The sequence below is a fragment of the Aspergillus sclerotioniger genome, assembly GCF_003184525.1.
Source record: "Aspergillus sclerotioniger CBS 115572 chromosome Unknown BO94scaffold_12, whole genome shotgun sequence".
In the NCBI taxonomy this organism is placed as follows: domain Eukaryota; kingdom Fungi; phylum Ascomycota; class Eurotiomycetes; order Eurotiales; family Aspergillaceae; genus Aspergillus; species Aspergillus sclerotioniger.
Window position 1 is genome coordinate 919,192 of NW_020291002.1, and position 18,046 is coordinate 937,237.

Genomic DNA, 18,046 nt, shown 5'->3' on the forward strand with positions numbered 1-18,046 from the left:
TGGAACACATTGAGTATGCAAGGACTGAACTCGCCGTCTAATTAATATGATCTATGTTCTAACTTTTGTCATGCATCGTCTATCGTCTATCATCTATCATGTTTTTAATGAGCGAGTTCCTGTTTCGTTAGCATGGTACTAGTAACATAAGGATGTGAACCTACACTAGCAAGCTTGCTCTTTGCACGGATCTGACTCCCATAAAAGACTAGAATCCATGGGACCAGAGTCAGAAGGAGGCCCTATGCAGTTATTAGCACAATTCGATCATTCACAGATGATTAACATACAATTCCACCCAGCAGACTTGACGCCCCTGGATACCCGAGATTGGTGAACATGGCGTTTGTGACAAGAGGAAAGACTCCTCCGAGCAGATTCCGACCTATTCCAGTTAGCAAGCCCATCCATTATACAATCCCAATTCAGTGGAGACGTACAGCACGACTGCGCTGCAATCGCCGAACTTGCATATCGATGATACGTATCGGCCAGATAATTAAACACAGCCAGATACACCGCGAAAATACCCATAGTGGCACAGGCAATTGCCATTGTTGGGACGATCCACGGGACCGAGGAGTACGAGGTCCATCCGAACCAGAACAACCCAATCGGCATGAGAATGGCTTCGATGCAGACAAAGTACAACCGGGCTTCCGGTCTCTTGGGCAGCAGGCCGTACCGGTTGGCCAGTTTGTCTTGGTAGATGCTCACCAGGGTGATGATGATGGAGCCGACGCACATTGCTGAAGAGGTTAGCTAAGTTTAGGGAATACTGGGGCGTTGGAAGTGAGGTACATGTGAAGACGGCGCCGGTTTGTTCGGTGGTAAAATGGTGGTTGGTTCGGAAGACGAGAGGAATGGACCCGAATTGGAGGTATAAAACGGCCCAGCTGAAAGAAACCCAGAGGGAGAAGAAGAACACCACGGGTTCGGTGACGAGCATGTCTGAGTTGTTAGAATGCGTTTCTAGTAATGAGTGGGGACATACGGAATGGTCGGTAGCATGAAATGCTGATCATCTGCACCAGAGACTCGCGCTGTTCGTCACTCTTCACTTTCCATCGGATCCGTCGGGCCTCGTTCTTCTCGCCCATGATGACACCATAGTGGCCTGCGGCCTCGAGCTGCTCGTAATACTTGTTCACGGCGAGGGCTTTGCGGCTGAGTAGTACACTGCCTCGCGTCTCTTTGAAGAAGAAATAGATGATTGCCACGAATACAGCCGACACGATGGCATGCGAGTAGTACACCCAGCGCCAGGAGGTATGAGCCACGATGACACTGGAGATCATTGGGGCCAACCCAGTGCCAAAAAGCGCTGCGCCGGAGAACAAGGCCATGGGGGTATTGCGATCCTCTGCGTGGAAGATGTCACTGATGACACCGCCCACCATGGTCGAAAAGGTTGCTGTATCGATTAGCTATATCCATGCGATATGCGATAGGTACATACATGCGCCCACGCCTTGAAACAACCGTGCGATCAAAAGTCCTGCAAAAACATGCGTGCCTCCACAAGCAATGATACACCCTGTTCAGTCAGCCAACTCCATCACCTCAGTGGACTCAGTGGACCATACCAGTGAAGACGAAACCACTGGCAACGAAAATCGGCCGCCGTCCATTGATTTCCGAAAAAGGCGCCAGAACCATAGGAGCCAAGGCAAACCCGACACAGAAAATCGTAATGCTCAGATTGTAAACCACCGAACTGATCCCCCACTCGGCCGTCAGCTCAGTTGCAGCGGGGTTGACTTCGCCGGCCGAGTATCCCGCCAACGCTGTCACTCCGCATGCGATCCAGGTCATCATCCACTTGCGCCATTTAGGCCACAGAAACGGGGAGGTATATTGTTCGAGACTCGGAGGATCGGGAGGAGGCGACTGGCCGGGGCCGGGGGGTGATGTGATGAGCGGCGTCGGGAGAGGCGTTTCCAGCTCGAGATAGAGGTATTCGATTTCCTGGGCGGCGGCATCCTTCTCTTGACTGAAGACAGGGTCGAGACGATCGGACTCGGGGAGGTAGACGGTGTCGGCGGAGCCCGACTCACTCGGGGAGGAAATCTGGGGATGCATTGCGCAAGCTGTGAGCAGGATCGTGTGTCATTTGGGCGCCGGGACAGTGCGCTTTATAAAGACGATCCAGCATTTGAGCGGGCTCTAGTGCCGGGATGAAATTGGAGAAGTCGGATTCTTATCGAGATGCTTATGTCGAGTTGCCGCACCGCTCTGCCGCCTTTCGTGATGATTGCCACTCGGCATAACCCCGTCCCCCAGCATGTTGTCGGTAATCTAGGTTATTGCTAAGTTTCTTGTGAACTCTGCTCTAGATCACTGTTGACAGAATCATACCCCTGTGTGTTTATTCAATCAGTAAGTATCCTGGGCAGCTGACGCATTGCCGATGGGGCCAAAAATTGGCGTGAAAAACCGGGTGTCTCCACTGTTCTCCAATTCGGAGAAGGCTCGAATCCTGACTCATCCACCGCCACGCTGTGTTTGATGCACGATCTTGGGATCGGGGAACTGGCCGATTTGTCCCCTCTAGTATACATCTGAGCTGTTTCGTCTTCATTGCTTCCCTGCGGCCATCTATTTCCGAGAAGAGCATCGATCGCACAGGTGGTCCTAGCATCCCCGGGGAGAGACGTTCCAACTCCGGCTGCACCAGATGATGGATCGATTCGGCTTCGTGTCGCGTGGCCATGCCAGAACCTGCCACAGCGAATCATTTAAATGATGGACTCTGCATGAGCCTGGTTGCTGCGGGGAATCCACGACACACTATGCTACCGGTTCCAGCGATGTCTGCCTATGCTATCTGACCTGTGCTTCATCCAGTGTCATCCAGCGATGAGAATCATGGTAGTCGGAGATGCGTGGTAATTTGAAATGGACTACATCATGCAGCTCTGTCCAGACCAGTCACCACCGTCCCTTGATAATGCGCTTTTCGCGGGTTGTCTAGATTGGTACTGGCTATTTGAGCAAGTGCGGGATCATAACCTGGCATGCTAGGATTCGAGTGCGGTTATTGCATCGTCTACTATCCTGCTGCAACCAGGATGCATGAATCAATCCTCTGGACCAGATGTATATATTATCTAAATCTGGGTATGTCCGTAAAGAATAGAAAACTCCGATGTGTCAACGATGAAGACAGCTCAGGGATATATTTCCGTACCCTCTCAGCCGAGAAGATACTCATAACCCTCAGCGAATAAAGTAAAAACTAGAAAAACCATGTTCAATTCATTGAAGACCAGATACTAGACCACAATCAGATGAAACCAAAACGATGGCAGCATTACCCGATGCGGCCCACGGAGCTCGGCATTCTATCCGAGGCTTGGCGGTCTTCTCGTGGTAATTATGGGTGGCGCTCGTCCACGCTGTTTGTCTGCATCTCATCTGTCGCGTCTCCGCCTCTAGTTCACCCCATTATACCCCCGTGATGTACACCCGTGATGGTGAAACCCTCCAAGCAGTACCAATGCCAGCGATGTTCCCGCACCTTTGCCCGCTTGGAACATCTCCAACGTCATGACCGGTCGCGTATGTTCCCCGCGGAACCAACGAATCTGACTGACCGTTCAGACACCAAGGAAAAGCCCTACATCTGTACACAATGTCCCAAGTCATTCACCCGGAAGTACATCTCCCTGTTCATCATACTGTCGCCACATCTACTAACCTGTGATAGAGATCTCCTGGCGCGTCATGAACGTCTAACCCACGCTGCCACACCCGTCCAAGTCTCATCATCACCATCCACAGCCTCTCCCCAAGTGTTTGACGGCCTCAATGTATTGGCATCAGCAGTCACCGACCATCCCACCACGCTGCCAACCACCCAGCCCTTACTCTCTGGTCCCCATGCCTCATTCACCCCTGATCTGGCATCCACCGTGCAGGGCTCCATGACCCCCAATCCCGCACCACCCCCCGGATCAGCTGCCTTCAACGAACCCTTTGTCGGATACGCACCACCCACTTCCTACGATGGCGACGACTTTACCACCTTTCTCGACAGCATCCCCCTCCCCAGCCATCCCTACTCCCCAACCTACCAACCACTCCCCTTATTCCCCCCATTCCACTTCGACTCGACATCAGAATACAGCCACTCCGTCGAAAAAGCCAGCCACTCCGTCACCACCCCCTCCAGCTCCGTCCTCCCCCGACACGGCACCCAACTGCCCTCCTTCCAACCTGATGGCACTCACACGCCCTACAAACCCCGCGATCCCGGCGCCCCCATCGTCGTCACAGCCCAATACCGCGACCACATCATCGCCACCCTCTCCGACTACTCCAACGTCGTCTCCGACCCCTACACTCCCTCCCGCCACGCCCTCTCCCGATTCATCGGCGGCTACATGACCAACTTCCACTGCCACTACCCCTTCATGCACGTCCCCACCCTCAACATCAACACCATCCCCGTCCACCTCATCCTCGCCATGGCCTCCGTCGGCGCCCAATACTGCCGCGAACCCGAATCCAGCATGAGCCTCTACAAAACCGCCAAAGCCGTCACCCTCGAACACATCCGCCGCGAACTCCAATGGGGCTGCACAACCCCCAAACCCGAAGAGCCCATCGACCCCGTCTCCAAAAACAAAGACATCATCGAAACCGTCCAGGCCCTCCTCCTCCTCATCTCCGTCTCCTGCTGGTTCGAACGCGATCCCCCCCACCACGAAGCCCTCTACATCCGCAGCTTCATGGAAACCCTCCTCCGCCAAGGTGGTCTCAACGATCTCCCCGCCCAGGACGGATCCTGGGAAAGTTGGATCCGCAGCGAAATGGTGAAACGGACCAAACTCATCGTCTTCTGCTTCTTCAGCGTCCACACCATCGTCTTCGACATCCCCCCTTTAATCCTCACCGAAGAACTCACCCTGGACCTCCCCTGCACTGAGAAAGAATGGACAGCCAATACCGAATCCCAATGGCTCCAAGAACGCAGCACCAGTCGCACCGAACCCAAACTCCAAGACGCCCTCACCTCCCTCTTCACCCACCCTGCCCCCACAACCACAACCACTAAACCCACAAACCCCCACCTCGAAACCTTCTCCTCAATGGGCGGCTACGTTCTCATCCACGCCATGATCCAAAACATCTGGCTGATTCAAAAAGCCACCCGTCTCCCAATCTCCATCCCTACCTCCACCTCCACCTCCAACAGTACCTCCAACTTCCTCTCCCCCGCAATAATCACCTCCCTCGAACAAGCCCTCGAACAATGGTGTCAATGCTGGGAACACAACCAAGAATCCTCCATCGACCCATTCAACCCCCACGGACCATTATCATTCACCTCCACCGCTCTCCTCCGCCTCGCTTACATCCGTCTCAACGTCGACTTCAGCTCCGCTCGCCGCCTCCACACCTGGAACCCAGATGAAATCGCCCACTCACTGAAAAACAACATCTCCGTGCATCGCAGCGACCGCCTAACCCGCGCGGCATTACATTGCGCACACGCACTCAGCACGCCTATCAAACTAGGGATTAATTATGTGGCGAGGACGTTGGTGGTTTCGTGGTCGAATCAGTATGCGTTATGTTCGTTGGAATGTGCGGTTTTGTTGGCGAAGTGGCTGGAGGTTGCGACGGTGGAGGATCCGGTGCCCGGGTTGACGGAGCAGGAGTGTAAGTTGTTGGAGTTTGTGTTGGAGATGGTGATGGAGGCGAGACATGGGGTTAGTAGGGAGTGGTTGTTGGGGAATAATACTAGACTTAGTGCCACCGTGACGAGGTTGTGGGCCGGGTTGTTTACGGCGGATTATATTTGGGAGTTGGTGAATTTGATTGGGAGGTCGTTGAATAGGTATGCGGATATTTTGGATGGGGAGGGGAGGGTGGGTAGGGGGTATATGTCTATTTGGTTGGGCGGTTTTGGGATTGATGGTTGATATTTTGGAGTGTGATGGTTGGGTGGGTTGAGGATGGTATGTGGATTGTGGATAGGTCTATACTTTGTGTCTGTTTAATGAAAGTCAAAGTCACTCGGTTAAGCCGAGGTTGTTACACGGTCACTGGTTGCACTGCATGTGTTCTATGGTTCAATCCTTCCCCCTTCATCTGCCATAAAGAAACTGGATCAATCACTCCCTTGGGCAAGTTCAATTGTTCAATGAAATCCCCCCGCAGGAACCCCTCGATTGATTCCGTTCGAATCTGCAGCTCGGCTGGAGTTTGCAGAGACACGAGACGTCTCCATGCTTGGATAACTTCAGGCTCCAGCGTCACGGTCCACGTACTCATAAACTTGATCGAAGGATGGATTGCATTGTAACGATAGATGAACACACATCCGTTGCCTTCCGCATAATTCCACAGGGCCATGGTTTCCAGCAGGGGCATCTGTCGTGCTGTATCAGCTGCATTCCGCAACAGACCAGCAATCTTTTCAGCCGTTGCAAAAGGCGCTGATACGTGTCTGGGAGGTGCGAGGAGTCGCGACGTCAGCACTAAAGTCTGTAGGTGATTCCAAGTCCATCCTGGCTGGAGTGCCTCGAAAAAGTGACTGGCATCAACTATGAACGAGACGCAAAGTTGTTCCAGTTCGAGGCTTCGGAACGCAACCGTTTCGCCCACAGAAGATTTTGCACTTCGGATACGAAGAGTTCGATCGAACCGGGGAAGGTAGTCTTCATTGAAATCTTCAAAGAGAGAAAGCTTCCTGACAGTTTGTGGTAGATGTGAGCCCACTAAGGTACGGTAATCTACATTACGAGGTTAGTAACATCCCCCATCTCGTCATGATTGCTTGCCTTCATCCAGTCGCTCCTGCTCGTCGACATCATCCGTCAGCCATGGCTCGTACACCAGGCACTGTAGCCGGGGAAGCTTTCCCAAGATACTTGGTAATGAGTGGGGCAATATCCGATTCCGACATTGTCGACGGACCACAAATTTGGTGACGGCATGGACGTTACGTAGACGCCTCAGGATTTGATTGCCAAAATGCCCGTGGATCCGCCGGAGCGCATCTTTGGAAGGAAGTGTGTGTTGCTGGCCGTGGAACCAATGGTGTCCTGCATCATGGAAGTTGCCAGGGGCACCAGGGGCAAGGTTAATATCTTCGTTCTCGCCACGGGCTCCAAAGTAATAGTCCCTGAACCAATGCTCCGAGTCGCTGGGGGACTGGGCACTGAGCTCCAGCGACAATTCTTCTTGAACTGGCTCCCATGTAGTCAAGATCTCGAAGAGTCTTAAGATGGCTACTCGCATGGTCGAGTTGTCCGCACGTCCCGATGATTTCGGCTGTTCCTTGGCACAGACCTTACAGGTGTATCGTTTAAGCCTGATGTTTAACCAGACATGCCGTACAAATGGTCTCTGTCGAACAACAATCCGCTCAAACTCGTCCAGTTCCGACATATCCTCCTTGCAGACTTGCAGCTTCAGTCGGCGAAAATTGTGCCGCTCGAAGACATCCCGCCACTCGCGACAGACCCAAGCATACCCACTCTTTTCTTTGGCCAGAACTTGCAAGATTATGAGTCGCTCCTCCTTGGTAAATTTATACCATTGAAATTGATACCCGTCCGGCATTTCGGGACATTAACAATAGAGTGACAGTACTTGCCAAAAGATGGTTAGTCGACTGTAGATGACAAGATACGAGAAGTGAATGTGAGGATACTACATGGTTGCATTCACTCCTGCCTCTGTGTTGCGTGCATGCTCCTTCCCAATCCTCGACATGTCCACATCATCGAATGCACATGTGAAATACCATCATTCAGCAATTTTACTCATGTACCTCTAAGGGTCTGAAGGCAGCAGCGTGCAACGCTTTGGCCACATTGTCTCAGCTGCGGTCGTGAGGGAATTCCCTATGTTTATTTCAAGTTGCGAAGGATGAGCTACGAGGTCTCATTTCCTAGCTGAGTAAATAAGGTATCCAGATTTAGGAAACAGACATCCTCGGGCCTTGGCGGCGGCACTGCCACATTGTGTTACTAACATTATCATGGTTTGTCTTCCACTAACACTAGTTATTCTAGAAAGAATGACATAATATGATCGCCAGTCACCGGAAGAGCGACTGCCGCCGCTCTACCGATAGGACGTTGATCTACATGGCCTAGCGAGGCTTATTGTCTGAGACAATTCCCGACAGCTACCGGAACACTGACATCTACAAAGAGTCCCAGACAACAGCAACAATCTCCCCAACCAGAGACTTTCTGGCAAGAAAAGGGCCAGGCTTTCCGGTGGTTCCGTTCCACCCAGTCACCACCACGGCATCCGATTCCTGCAGCGCCTCGGCGATCATCTCGTTCTTGGCAGACAGGTCGTACTGGCGAGGGTAGGATCCGTAGGCGGGATACAGACCATTGAAGGTGATGTTGGTCGCGATGTTTCCGGTTGCATCAGCACAGCCAAACACGGCCATGGAATCGTTGTTAACCCCAAAGGTGTTGTCACCCCGATTGCTCAGCACGATACGGTTGTTTTGAGGCTAGGTTGTTAGCCGGGTTATTTTCAGTTTAGATGACAACTTACCGAGAGATGGATTTCGGCGACCTTGGAGGCATTAGGAGCCACGGCGCCACCGTAAGAGTTGGTGGTGTAGAACTCGCTGAAAGCAATAGTTCCGTTGGGATACGACACCCGGTATCCGGTGAGACCGTTGCTCAGCTCCGACACCAGGTAGAAGATGGTTTCCGTGTGCTGACCAACCTTGGCGTCCTTGGGAGTCCAGAACACACCGTGTCGGGGCCCAGAGCCAGGGGCTGCGACCAGGGGATCCTGCGGCTCCAGCAGCCCTGTAGAAGGATTCACACGGAAGATACGAACAAAGTCGGCGCCCAGGTCAGGAACCAGGACGAACTGTCCGGTGGGGTCGACAACGACACCATGCGAATGGGGCGCATCCTGTCGGGCAGCGTTGGGGCCAGGCTGAGCAAGGGTATAGGTAAAGGTCTGGGAGCGATTGAAAACGCCAGTGATCGGGTCCAAGGAGTAGGTGGTGACGGCGGATCCTTCGCTGTGAGTGGCGGATTAGCATGCGATGATATCAAACTAACGGCGATGGCACCTACTAGTGAGCGACGGCGAAGAACTTGCGGTCCGGAAGCCCCGGGGCTGAATAAAACTGCGACATGACTGGGCCAGCGATCGTCTCCCGCTGCACGATGCGGGTCAAGGTGCCATTGGCCCCGATGGCAAGTGAAGTCAAAGTGCCATTGGCGAGGTCGACAGCTTCGTCCAGACAGTACAGGACACGGTGTTCGCTGTCCAGCATCAACCAGGAGGGGTTGATACCACACTCGGTCGATTGAGCAATGGTCTCCAGCTCATACTGGCCCCGAGACTGGGACAGGGACAGAGTGGTGACGGTGCCTGCGTAGGAGGCCGCGTAGAGTCTGGAGGCGACAGCAGTCGCCCCAAAAAAGAGGGGTACCAGGGCGAGTCTCATTTTGCTAAGCGGGGAACTTGCAGCACAAACGTGGATGCTGATAAGTGACCGGAGTTGTCTTGACCAGGCTTAAGAATGGGAAGAGGGATTTGTCAAGGGGGGAGAGGAGAAGAGAAAGTCTGGACGCGGCGGGATTGGTAAAACGAGGTGATTTGCAAGCAGGGCAGGTTCCAGAACCGAGGGTGTGATAAGCAGGTACCCTAAGTGCCCTTTGGTCCCTTGGCGTTTGTCCTGCATCGGACTAATAGCACTTATCACTTGGCAGGCTGTATAGTAAGACAGCTGTTCCTTCACGGCTGCAGCCTACCGCATGAGTGGCCATGATTGGACCGCCACCGAGGGTTCGGTAGAGTTAGGGAGAATTAGGGAGAATTAGCCCTGAATAGTCCGCGACGGCGTTTCTGGGCGCCAATGCTTTGCCCTCGGATCCATCGAGGTGGCCCACATGCCGGCTGTAGAACGACTAACCACGGTTCGGGCGACGGTCCGCAGATCATACCTGTGCACGGGACTCTGCAGACGTCTGAAGAGTGCCTAGTTTGAACCACAGGCACCGCACGAGGAGGGGGATACCATGGAAGGTCGCCTGTCAAAACCCTCAAGGTGCCCATGTGCTCGATTCACCCACCCTGCCAAGACTGTATACAATGATCGACCCCTGACCAACCAAGGATGCCACGAGGACCTTAAGGTTCATCCCCTTGGCAAGAGCTGACCGAAACACCAATTGGGAAGTGCAGGATCAACAGTTCGGCATCCCGATTCTCGGTAATCTTGGCGCCGAGATGATGTGCGACGGGGTTCGTATAGACTTCTGGTTGCATGAAACCGGTTGTCAGCGTCAATTCTTAGCTACGGTCGAGCCAACGAGGTACGCATAGTGGGAGCACGACATGCATGATAGGGGAGCTGCCTAGGATGCCAATCCTTCGCTCCACTCATGCAGGATTAGATCTGCTCCCAGGCTGACTTCGGGATACCGACGGCTGCAGCTTTCAGCTCGCCCCTATCATCCAGATATCACTATAGCTTCGACAGCAGAGGAATTGGATTATTGTACAACAAGGTTCTGGACCGTGGTTCTCAGGTATATATAGCTTCATCGGTCCATCCCTCAACTTCAGATCAGCAGCAATCTCATCCTCTCTCATTCTTCATCTACCTCTTCCATCATGAAGACTATCCTCTCCAGCTCGCTCGTGGTCTCCATGGCTGCGGCCCTGCCACACTACATCCGCAGCAGTGGCATCGAAGCAAGCCTTCTGACCGACCCCAAGGCAGTCGCCGGCCGTACGGTCGACTACATTATCGCCGGTGGAGGTCTGACTGGCTTGACCACTGCAGCCCGTCTGACTGAGAACCCCGACATCACCGTCCTTGTCATCGAAAGCGGTTTCTACGAGTCCGACCGCGGCCCGCTCGTCGAGGATCTCAACGCCTATGGTGAAATCTTCGGCTCGGAGGTGGACCACGCCTACCAGACAGTGGAGCTGGCCACCAACAACCTGACGGAGCTGATCCGCTCCGGAAATGGCCTGGGTGGTTCTACCCTCGTCAATGGTGGCACCTGGACTCGTCCCCACAAGGTCCAGGTCGACTCCTGGGAGACCGTCTTTGGCAATGAGGGCTGGAACTGGGAGAAAGTGGCCGCTTATTCCCTTCAGGCTGAGCGTGCTCGCGAGCCCAACGCCAAACAGATCGCTGCTGGTCACTACTTCGATCCCTCCTGCCACGGCACCAATGGAACCGTCCACGTTGGACCCCGTGACACTGGCGATGACTTCACCCCCATCATCGACGCCCTCATGACCACCGTCGAGAACAGAGGCGTTCCCACCAAGAAGGACCTCGGCTGCGGTGATCCCCATGGCGTGTCCATGTTCCCCAACACCCTCCACGAAGATCAGGTCCGCTCCGATGCCGCTCGCGAATGGCTCCTCCCCAACTACCAGCGACCCAACCTGCAGGTCCTGACCGGCCAGTTGGTTGGAAAGGTGCTTCTCGACCAGAACACCACCGTCCCCAAGGCTGTCGGCGTCGAATTCGGCACTCACAAGGCCAACACCTTCAATGTCTATGCCAAGCACGAGGTCCTTCTGGCCGCTGGCTCTGCCGTCTCTCCCCAAATCCTCGAACACTCCGGTATCGGTATGAAGTCCGTCCTGGACTCGGTTGGCATCGACACTGTGGTCGACCTGCCCGTCGGTCTCAACATGCAGGACCAGACCACCGTCCCCGTCAGCTCCCGCATCACCGCCGCCGGAGCCGGTCAAGGCCAGGCTGCCTACTTCGCCACCTTCAACGAGACCTTTGGCGACTACGCCCCTCACGCACATGCCCTGCTCAACACCAAGCTCGAACAATGGGCCGAAGAGACCGTCGCCCGTGGCGGGTTCCACAACACCACTGCCCTGCTGATCCAGTACGAGAACTACCGTGACTGGCTCGTCAACCACAACGTCGCCTACTCCGAGCTCTTCCTCGACACCGCCGGCGCCGTCAGCTTCACCATCTGGGACCTCATCCCCTTCACCCGCGGTTACGTCCACATCACCGACAAGGACCCCTACCTCCGTCTCTTCGCCTACGACCCCCAGTACTTCCTCAACGAGCTCGACCTCTACGGCCAGGCCGCTGCCTCCCAGCTGGCCCGCAACCTGTCCAACTCGGATGCCATGCAGACCTACTTTGCCGGCGAGACTACCCCGGGTGACAATCTCGCTTACGATGCCAGCCTGAGCGACTGGGCCGAGTACATCAAGTACAACTTCCGTCCCAACTACCACGCTGTGGGTACTTGCTCCATGATGGCGAAGGAGATGGGAGGTGTGGTGGACTCTTCCGCCCGTGTCTATGGTGTGGATAGTCTGCGTGTCATTGATGGTTCTATTCCTCCCACCCAGGTTTCTTCTCACGTCATGACTGTGTTTTATGCCATGGCTTTGAAGATTTCGGATGCTATTCTGGCGGATTATGCTTCGAGCCAGTAAACCCGTGATGTGGTTGGGTGGTTGGGTGGGTTGGGACACAGATGTGTTATTGAGCTGTTACTTTGGGTAGCTGCGCTGAGTGATAGATTGCGTTGTTTGTTTGATTGTTTTGCTTTATAGATTGCGATGCTTTTATAGACTGGATAGATGGATAGATGATAGACGATAGATGGAATAGACGTTTGTTTGCTTTATACATACCTACCACCAAGACCAGTAAACAACACGATCGCGCGCTTCTAGCTTGAACCCCATTTACTATTATTTCTATTTCCGACCGACAGCGATTAACTGTGCATCCTTAAATAATGCTACTTCCAGGACGTTCCTTCTGAATCACTGACAATCGTATAAAATGATGGAAATGTTCCCAATAGACCAAGGGAGACCTCCCTCGGCTGGAGGAGTAACTGGAAAGGTCGGTAGATTCCAACATAATATACATATACTATATATTTATGTAAGTATCTCACGACTAAAAACCATAGTGTCTAGGTGTTGGTCGTCCTTGTATGTCAACGGAAAATATATAGTACTAGTACTACTATATATATAAATATATCTCGCCCATATGCGTGTATACACTAGTATATCTATCTTAGACTTAGATTTAAATTCCTCTAGCTTAGATACATGCATGGTGAGAGTAGTAGTATCGACTCTGACAGTAATAATCAAGAACTAGAACTGAAAGAGAGGCGCTATGATGCGATTTCCAACTAAACAGTATGTTACTAGTAGACTATCATGAAAGTACCTCAGTGCTTACGGAAAATGATCTTGTTCATTTTATGAAATACATAATTCCCGATCGATAACTACTATACAACCACCATGCTATACTACTACACACTATTTCATCACACAGTATACTATTAACTACTATAAGATATAAAATCACTCATTTCCCAAAAAGGAAGGTAGCATCCATCCCATCCTAGATAGACACCAAGTGGATACGATACTTCGTTATAATAGGCAGATAATATCGACAGCGGAGACCCCTCGGCAATTCTTTCTCCCTAGGCCAATTCATGCATGAATCACGATCAAGAAAGTCCACTTTACTGGATTGAGTCGAGGCCCCGCCGCTAGTCCGGATCAGCAGTAGATCGATAAAACTATTGGGGTTTTGATTCAAGGGATGGGTGGATGTATGGATATTGGATGGATGGATTATTTCGGCGGTTCGGAGGTCCGAGGATCCGAAAAGGTATCCGGATTTCCGTCCACGGGCGGGTTTGATTAGATTAGATTGGATCAACAGCATTTGGATATAAAGTGGACGGTATGTAGGTAGCGGGACGGAAGGGCACGGAAAATAATAGTTTCAGTTTGTTTGGGATTTGGGAGATTGGATTTGTTTGAAATGAAAGTTGAAGAGGTGTCGTAAGGCTGGTGGGTGGGGAAAGTAGAATCAGATAACGTGGCGGTGGACTAGACTCGGTTGGGAAATTATGTGGTTATGGAAATGTGTCTCGGTGAAGGGAAGGCTTGGCGGTTTGGTTTGCTGGATTTGTGGTGTAGTTGGGGGTAAGGGAGAGAAGAATCGAGATATAGGATGGTTGTAAGGTCTAAGATGATGGGTTGGTGTGGAACGGTGGACTGGTCAGAAGAGGGTCGTATAGCTGGGAACCCCGGGACCTTTTATGAATGACTCACCAGGGGTCCTCATTTTCAGAGGATTTCGAATTCTGTCAGGTGGAAGTTTGTTGTTGCACTGCAAACAAGAGCGCCCTCTAGTGAAAGGGATTGCTAAGAGGATACTGTGATTCAAACTAATATGTTGTATTATCGCTTGCTGATTGCTATGCTAGGCCAATTGAATATCCTCCCATTTTGGTTGTGCTGCTTCAAAAGCCATTGGTTGAATAATAGCCAGTCCAACTCGCTCCCAGAACCCTTCGCAGCCACGAACAAGCAGGCAAAACGGGATGCAGCCACACCAATCAGAGTCCCGACAAAGCACATTGTACACACCCATTCTCATCACCGAGGTATTTTTGGGCAGCTCCTTACCATAACACAAGAATATATACATACATTCATCTAGATTAATGTCCCGGGGCAATTGACCGATGATGACTCCGCATTCTTGCTCATGAAAGAGACGAAAGCAGCCGATCCTACCATCGTTCTCAAGGCCTAAGCCTTCTTCATAGGAGAAAGAGTCTGCTGGAATAGAAAGAGTCCGGAAGTGAAGAACACTCTGGCTCGCTGGGCTGGAAGGGCCAGATATAGGTTCAGAAGTGCCATGCACGCACGCGGGCGTGTACGGGCTCCGTTCCCAAATCGCACATGAGCAGTAACCCTCATGAGAGCCTCCCTGCGGTTGGTATACCGTCGTCTCTGCTCCATTGGGCTGTATAAGCTTGATCGGACCAGGCGCAAAAACTTCCTCCCTCCCCTTCATGTTGCTCCAAGCCCAGACCGGCTGGTAGGATATGAGACCTTTCCAGCCTATCCAGGACCAGCTTGGAAAGGATTCCTCAATGAGGTCTGCTCTCCTCGGTGGGCGTCGGACGGGAGTCTCGATGGGAGACCAGAGCAGAGAATATAGAAATTCCCGCCGAGGAAGACCGGAATACAGCTCCTCCCAGCCATGCATAGGATTGTCGCGCATCAAGATCGACGAAATTCCGGAAAACGCATCCAAGATGTCACTATCGTATGTCAAGGTCCGTCGTGTGTAGCTTTCCACTAGACCCCCGTATAGTCCTAGCCGGTCTGTTAAACCGTAGACTTGCTTAAAGGATAGGTAATCAAGAGTATGGTTACGGTCCTCGCAGTGGGCTCCGTTACCTTCCATGCAGGTGAAGTATGCCTGCCGATCCGAGATGAACAGACGCCTAGGAGAGAGTAAGACTTCTTGAAAAGTCCACCCACGACTCGTGTAGCGAGACGCTGTAAAGCATAATGAAGGTCGGGAAGTGCAGGCGTAAGGGCGACGCCCTTCACTCGTCTGATCGTCGGCGGGGCCGAGACCCAGGTCTAACACCTGGCAAGCCATGGTTTGCATCTTCCCCACTGAGGGCGAAGATAGTCAGAAGTGCGTGGGAATAGATCTTTCCCATATTCTGTATATTGTCATGCTTCGACACACTATCCTGGATGATACACAGGCGGTCCACCCATAGATAGCGCTCGTTAAGTTGTTGCACAAGGATCATGCTGTCCGTGATGACTCGCGGTATGTCCGGATTATCTGGGCAAAGTGACCCTTTCTCCTGCACTGCCTTGTAGTTCTGGGTCACCGTCTGAAGCCCTCCCACCTGGCCCCAGACATAACTCAGTGCCAGATACTTGACATGCCCTCTTGCTCTCACGAGTCGTCTGTCTTGAACATCAATCAAAAGAATGAACGGGAGGTCCGATCGCACGCTCCCACAGTCATGGTCCGCATGGTTTATACACTCATCGAGCCAGGACCGAACGAGGCGGAAGTCGATCTGCTGTTTGATGGTACGACCAAAATGATCACCATCGAGTGTATGGTGCGATAGGAGTCTGGTTGTCAACCGCATTCGGCTTTCTGCTAGAAGCCGAATATGGCTTCTCAAGTCCCGGCCTCCACTCTTGTCCGATAAGTAAATACATATGCTGGGCTGTCCTGACACACGATAGACCGCGGTGGTCGGAATTTCCTCATACAAAGGATGGGGCTGGCCTCGGAGGGCTTCAATCACGATCCCGCAGTGTGTACAACTTGCGCTCAGTATGATTGTTCGAGCAAGCCCTCCTGAGTAGGGAGTATTGTCTGCAAGTGTTTCCCATATGGGTAGATCTGCGCAATTGCGGCAGAGTGTTCCATCAGTATACCGGGGTATTTTCTTGAGCGCAATTAGCTGCCACTTTTTAGAATGAGCTGGGGATGATGAAAGACTGCGAGAATAACTTTGACCCATCTTTAGCATTGAAGGGGATGATATGGCTCCAACTTCTAGAAAGGCATGGCAGACTGCCAGTCCTCAGCCATACAGTGGCTGGGATTTAGGAATCTGAAGTTGGGCATCAATGCAGGATGGAATCCGAGTTCCGCTACTGGCTGGATCAGCCTCTCAGCCACGCCGTGCAGGGATGTTCCATCGGGTCCTTGATTCGATCAGCGCCCCGAACCAGCAGGTGTACGTTACAGATGCATTAGACGTCAAATATGTGCGTCTCTTTACTATGCTGGAAGCACAGGTTGTCATATAGAAACAATATGGGGTGATCAAAGACGAAAAAGAGAATTGAAATTCTGATTAACATTCAGATGTGAGTCAGCGGGTTGATGTTTCCGTTTCAAGTAAGATGCGAACTAGCATTGATTATTTACATTGCAAAAGATTGCCATATCCAGTAACCGTACAAAATTAGACAAGGAAAAGCATCAACCGTAGAGAGGAATAAATTCATGTAGCGCATTCGCCGCTCCACCAAACAACCAAAACCTGAGAACGGAATATTTGCTCCGGGTAAGTCTGGTGTTCAGCACCTGACAGATACAGAGTTACTAGACAAGAAGTGCGGAAGAATGGATAACTATGCCAAACTCTGAGCCGTCCAGTCAGGTCACCACTATCTTGTTAGACTGCTTAGTAGCCGCGAACCGCACCACTGGGGGTAGGAGAGGGAGCCGGAAACTCTCCAACCTGGCGCTGTTCAACAGTACCGAAGGGTGTCGTAGACGGGAAGCCAGAAGGAACCCCACTAGGAGGCGGAGGCGCCTGGCCTTGCTGGCCTTGCTCGGATCCTTCTGCAAAAGATCCGAACTGGCGCTTGGGGAAGCTTTCGAGGGAAGCAGAGGGTGCAGGACCCGGTGCACCAGAGGGACCTGCAGGAGCAGACTCGGATGGGCTTCCGTATTGGCGTTGAGCAAAACCATTGAAGTTGCCGGATGGTACGGGACCGGGTGTGCCGGACGGAGCACCGGCGGGGGCGGACTCGGCAGGTCCTGCAAATTGATGCTCTGTGAAGCCCTCAGGCGTGGCCGAGGGACTAGGGGCAGGAGCGGAGTTGAAAGGGCCTCCAAACTGACGTATGTCGAACCCTTCAGGGTGACCGGAGGGAGCGGGACCAAGAGATCCAGAGGGAGGAAGTGGAGCGGACTGCTGTGGAGTGCCAAATTGACGCTTTTGGTAGCCTTCGGGGGCTTCAGATGGAGCAGCGCCAGAGGCTGAGCTGGGCGGAGGGAAGGAAGAAGCCTCAGGAGCCACTGTGCCAGAGGCAGCGGGAGGGCCGTTAAAGAAAGGCGGAGGAAGGGCAGCGACGCAGCCGATGAGACTGGTGAGGATGACCCCGGTGAGCTTCATTTTGAGATGGATATTGAAGTGAAGAGGTTCTGAACCGGATTGCGATTGTGATCTGTGGAAGATGGCTCGGAGGACGGGAAAGAACTGGGCTTTTATAATGAACAGAGCTATCCTGCAGCACCTATTCCTGCCACTTCAACAGTAGAGAAGATCGCCTCTCAAGGTAGAAATTCAGGAGGCTAGAGACTTTCTCCGAGGTCGGCAGTTCTGAGGATTAGAGACTGCAGGTTAGGCCACTTGGGATTTCCAGTTACCGAGTGGAGTGATCAACATGCTCGCTCGTTCTCACGGCAATTGATCTGCTTTATCAACCG

At 52.6% G+C, this 18,046-nt stretch overlaps 7 protein-coding genes across 7 annotated transcripts; 2 read left to right on the forward strand and 5 right to left on the reverse strand.

Moving 5' to 3' along the window:
- Positions 1-26: 26 nt before the first annotated feature.
- BO94DRAFT_491471 (MFS transporter) lies at positions 27-2,384 on the reverse strand. Its single transcript, XM_025609155.1, has 7 exons — positions 1,587-2,384; positions 1,460-1,537; positions 995-1,414; positions 802-951; positions 441-749; positions 291-385; positions 27-242 (listed from the first exon to the last, which is right to left on the reverse strand). The coding sequence occupies exons 1-7, from the start codon at positions 2,080-2,082 to the stop codon at positions 105-107; spliced, it is 1,686 nt and encodes a 561-aa protein (XP_025468220.1). The 5' UTR covers positions 2,083-2,384; the 3' UTR covers positions 27-104.
- A 1,179-nt stretch (positions 2,385-3,563) lies between these two features.
- On the forward strand, positions 3,564-5,930 carry BO94DRAFT_464739 (transcription factor domain-containing protein; the record flags this gene model as incomplete). Its single annotated transcript, XM_025608081.1, has 2 exons — positions 3,564-3,658; positions 3,710-5,930. The coding sequence occupies 2 exons, from the start codon at positions 3,564-3,566 to the stop codon at positions 5,928-5,930; spliced, it is 2,316 nt and encodes a 771-aa protein (XP_025468221.1).
- Positions 5,931-6,777: 847 nt separating this feature from the next.
- Positions 6,778-7,575, reverse strand: BO94DRAFT_585228 (uncharacterized protein; the record flags this gene model as incomplete). Its single annotated transcript, XM_025615679.1, has 1 exon — positions 6,778-7,575. One exon carries the CDS (start codon positions 7,573-7,575, stop codon positions 6,778-6,780), a length of 798 nt encoding a protein of 265 aa, XP_025468222.1.
- A 477-nt stretch (positions 7,576-8,052) lies between these two features.
- Positions 8,053-9,448, reverse strand: BO94DRAFT_565658 (3-carboxy-cis,cis-mucoante lactonizing enzyme; the record flags this gene model as incomplete). The annotated part of the gene is made up of 3 exons (XM_025614507.1): positions 8,053-8,488; positions 8,533-9,016; positions 9,093-9,448. The coding sequence occupies 3 exons, from the start codon at positions 9,446-9,448 to the stop codon at positions 8,165-8,167; spliced, it is 1,164 nt and encodes a 387-aa protein (XP_025468223.1). The 3' UTR covers positions 8,053-8,164.
- Positions 9,449-10,340: 892 nt separating this feature from the next.
- On the forward strand, positions 10,341-12,461 carry BO94DRAFT_53745 (GMC family oxidoreductase). The gene has a single exon (XM_025612267.1). It carries the CDS (start codon positions 10,621-10,623, stop codon positions 12,436-12,438), a length of 1,818 nt encoding a protein of 605 aa, XP_025468224.1. The 5' UTR covers positions 10,341-10,620; the 3' UTR covers positions 12,439-12,461.
- A 1,762-nt stretch (positions 12,462-14,223) lies between these two features.
- On the reverse strand, positions 14,224-16,343 carry BO94DRAFT_574865 (uncharacterized protein; the record flags this gene model as incomplete). The annotated part of the gene is made up of 2 exons (XM_025615043.1): positions 14,224-15,465; positions 15,542-16,343. 2 exons carry the CDS (start codon positions 16,341-16,343, stop codon positions 14,252-14,254), a joined length of 2,016 nt encoding a protein of 671 aa, XP_025468225.1. The 3' UTR covers positions 14,224-14,251.
- A 672-nt stretch (positions 16,344-17,015) lies between these two features.
- On the reverse strand, positions 17,016-17,732 carry BO94DRAFT_545938 (uncharacterized protein; the record flags this gene model as incomplete). The annotated part of the gene is made up of 1 exon (XM_025613271.1): positions 17,016-17,732. The coding sequence occupies one exon, from the start codon at positions 17,730-17,732 to the stop codon at positions 17,016-17,018; it is 717 nt and encodes a 238-aa protein (XP_025468226.1).
- Between the last annotated feature and the right edge of the window lie 314 nt (positions 17,733-18,046).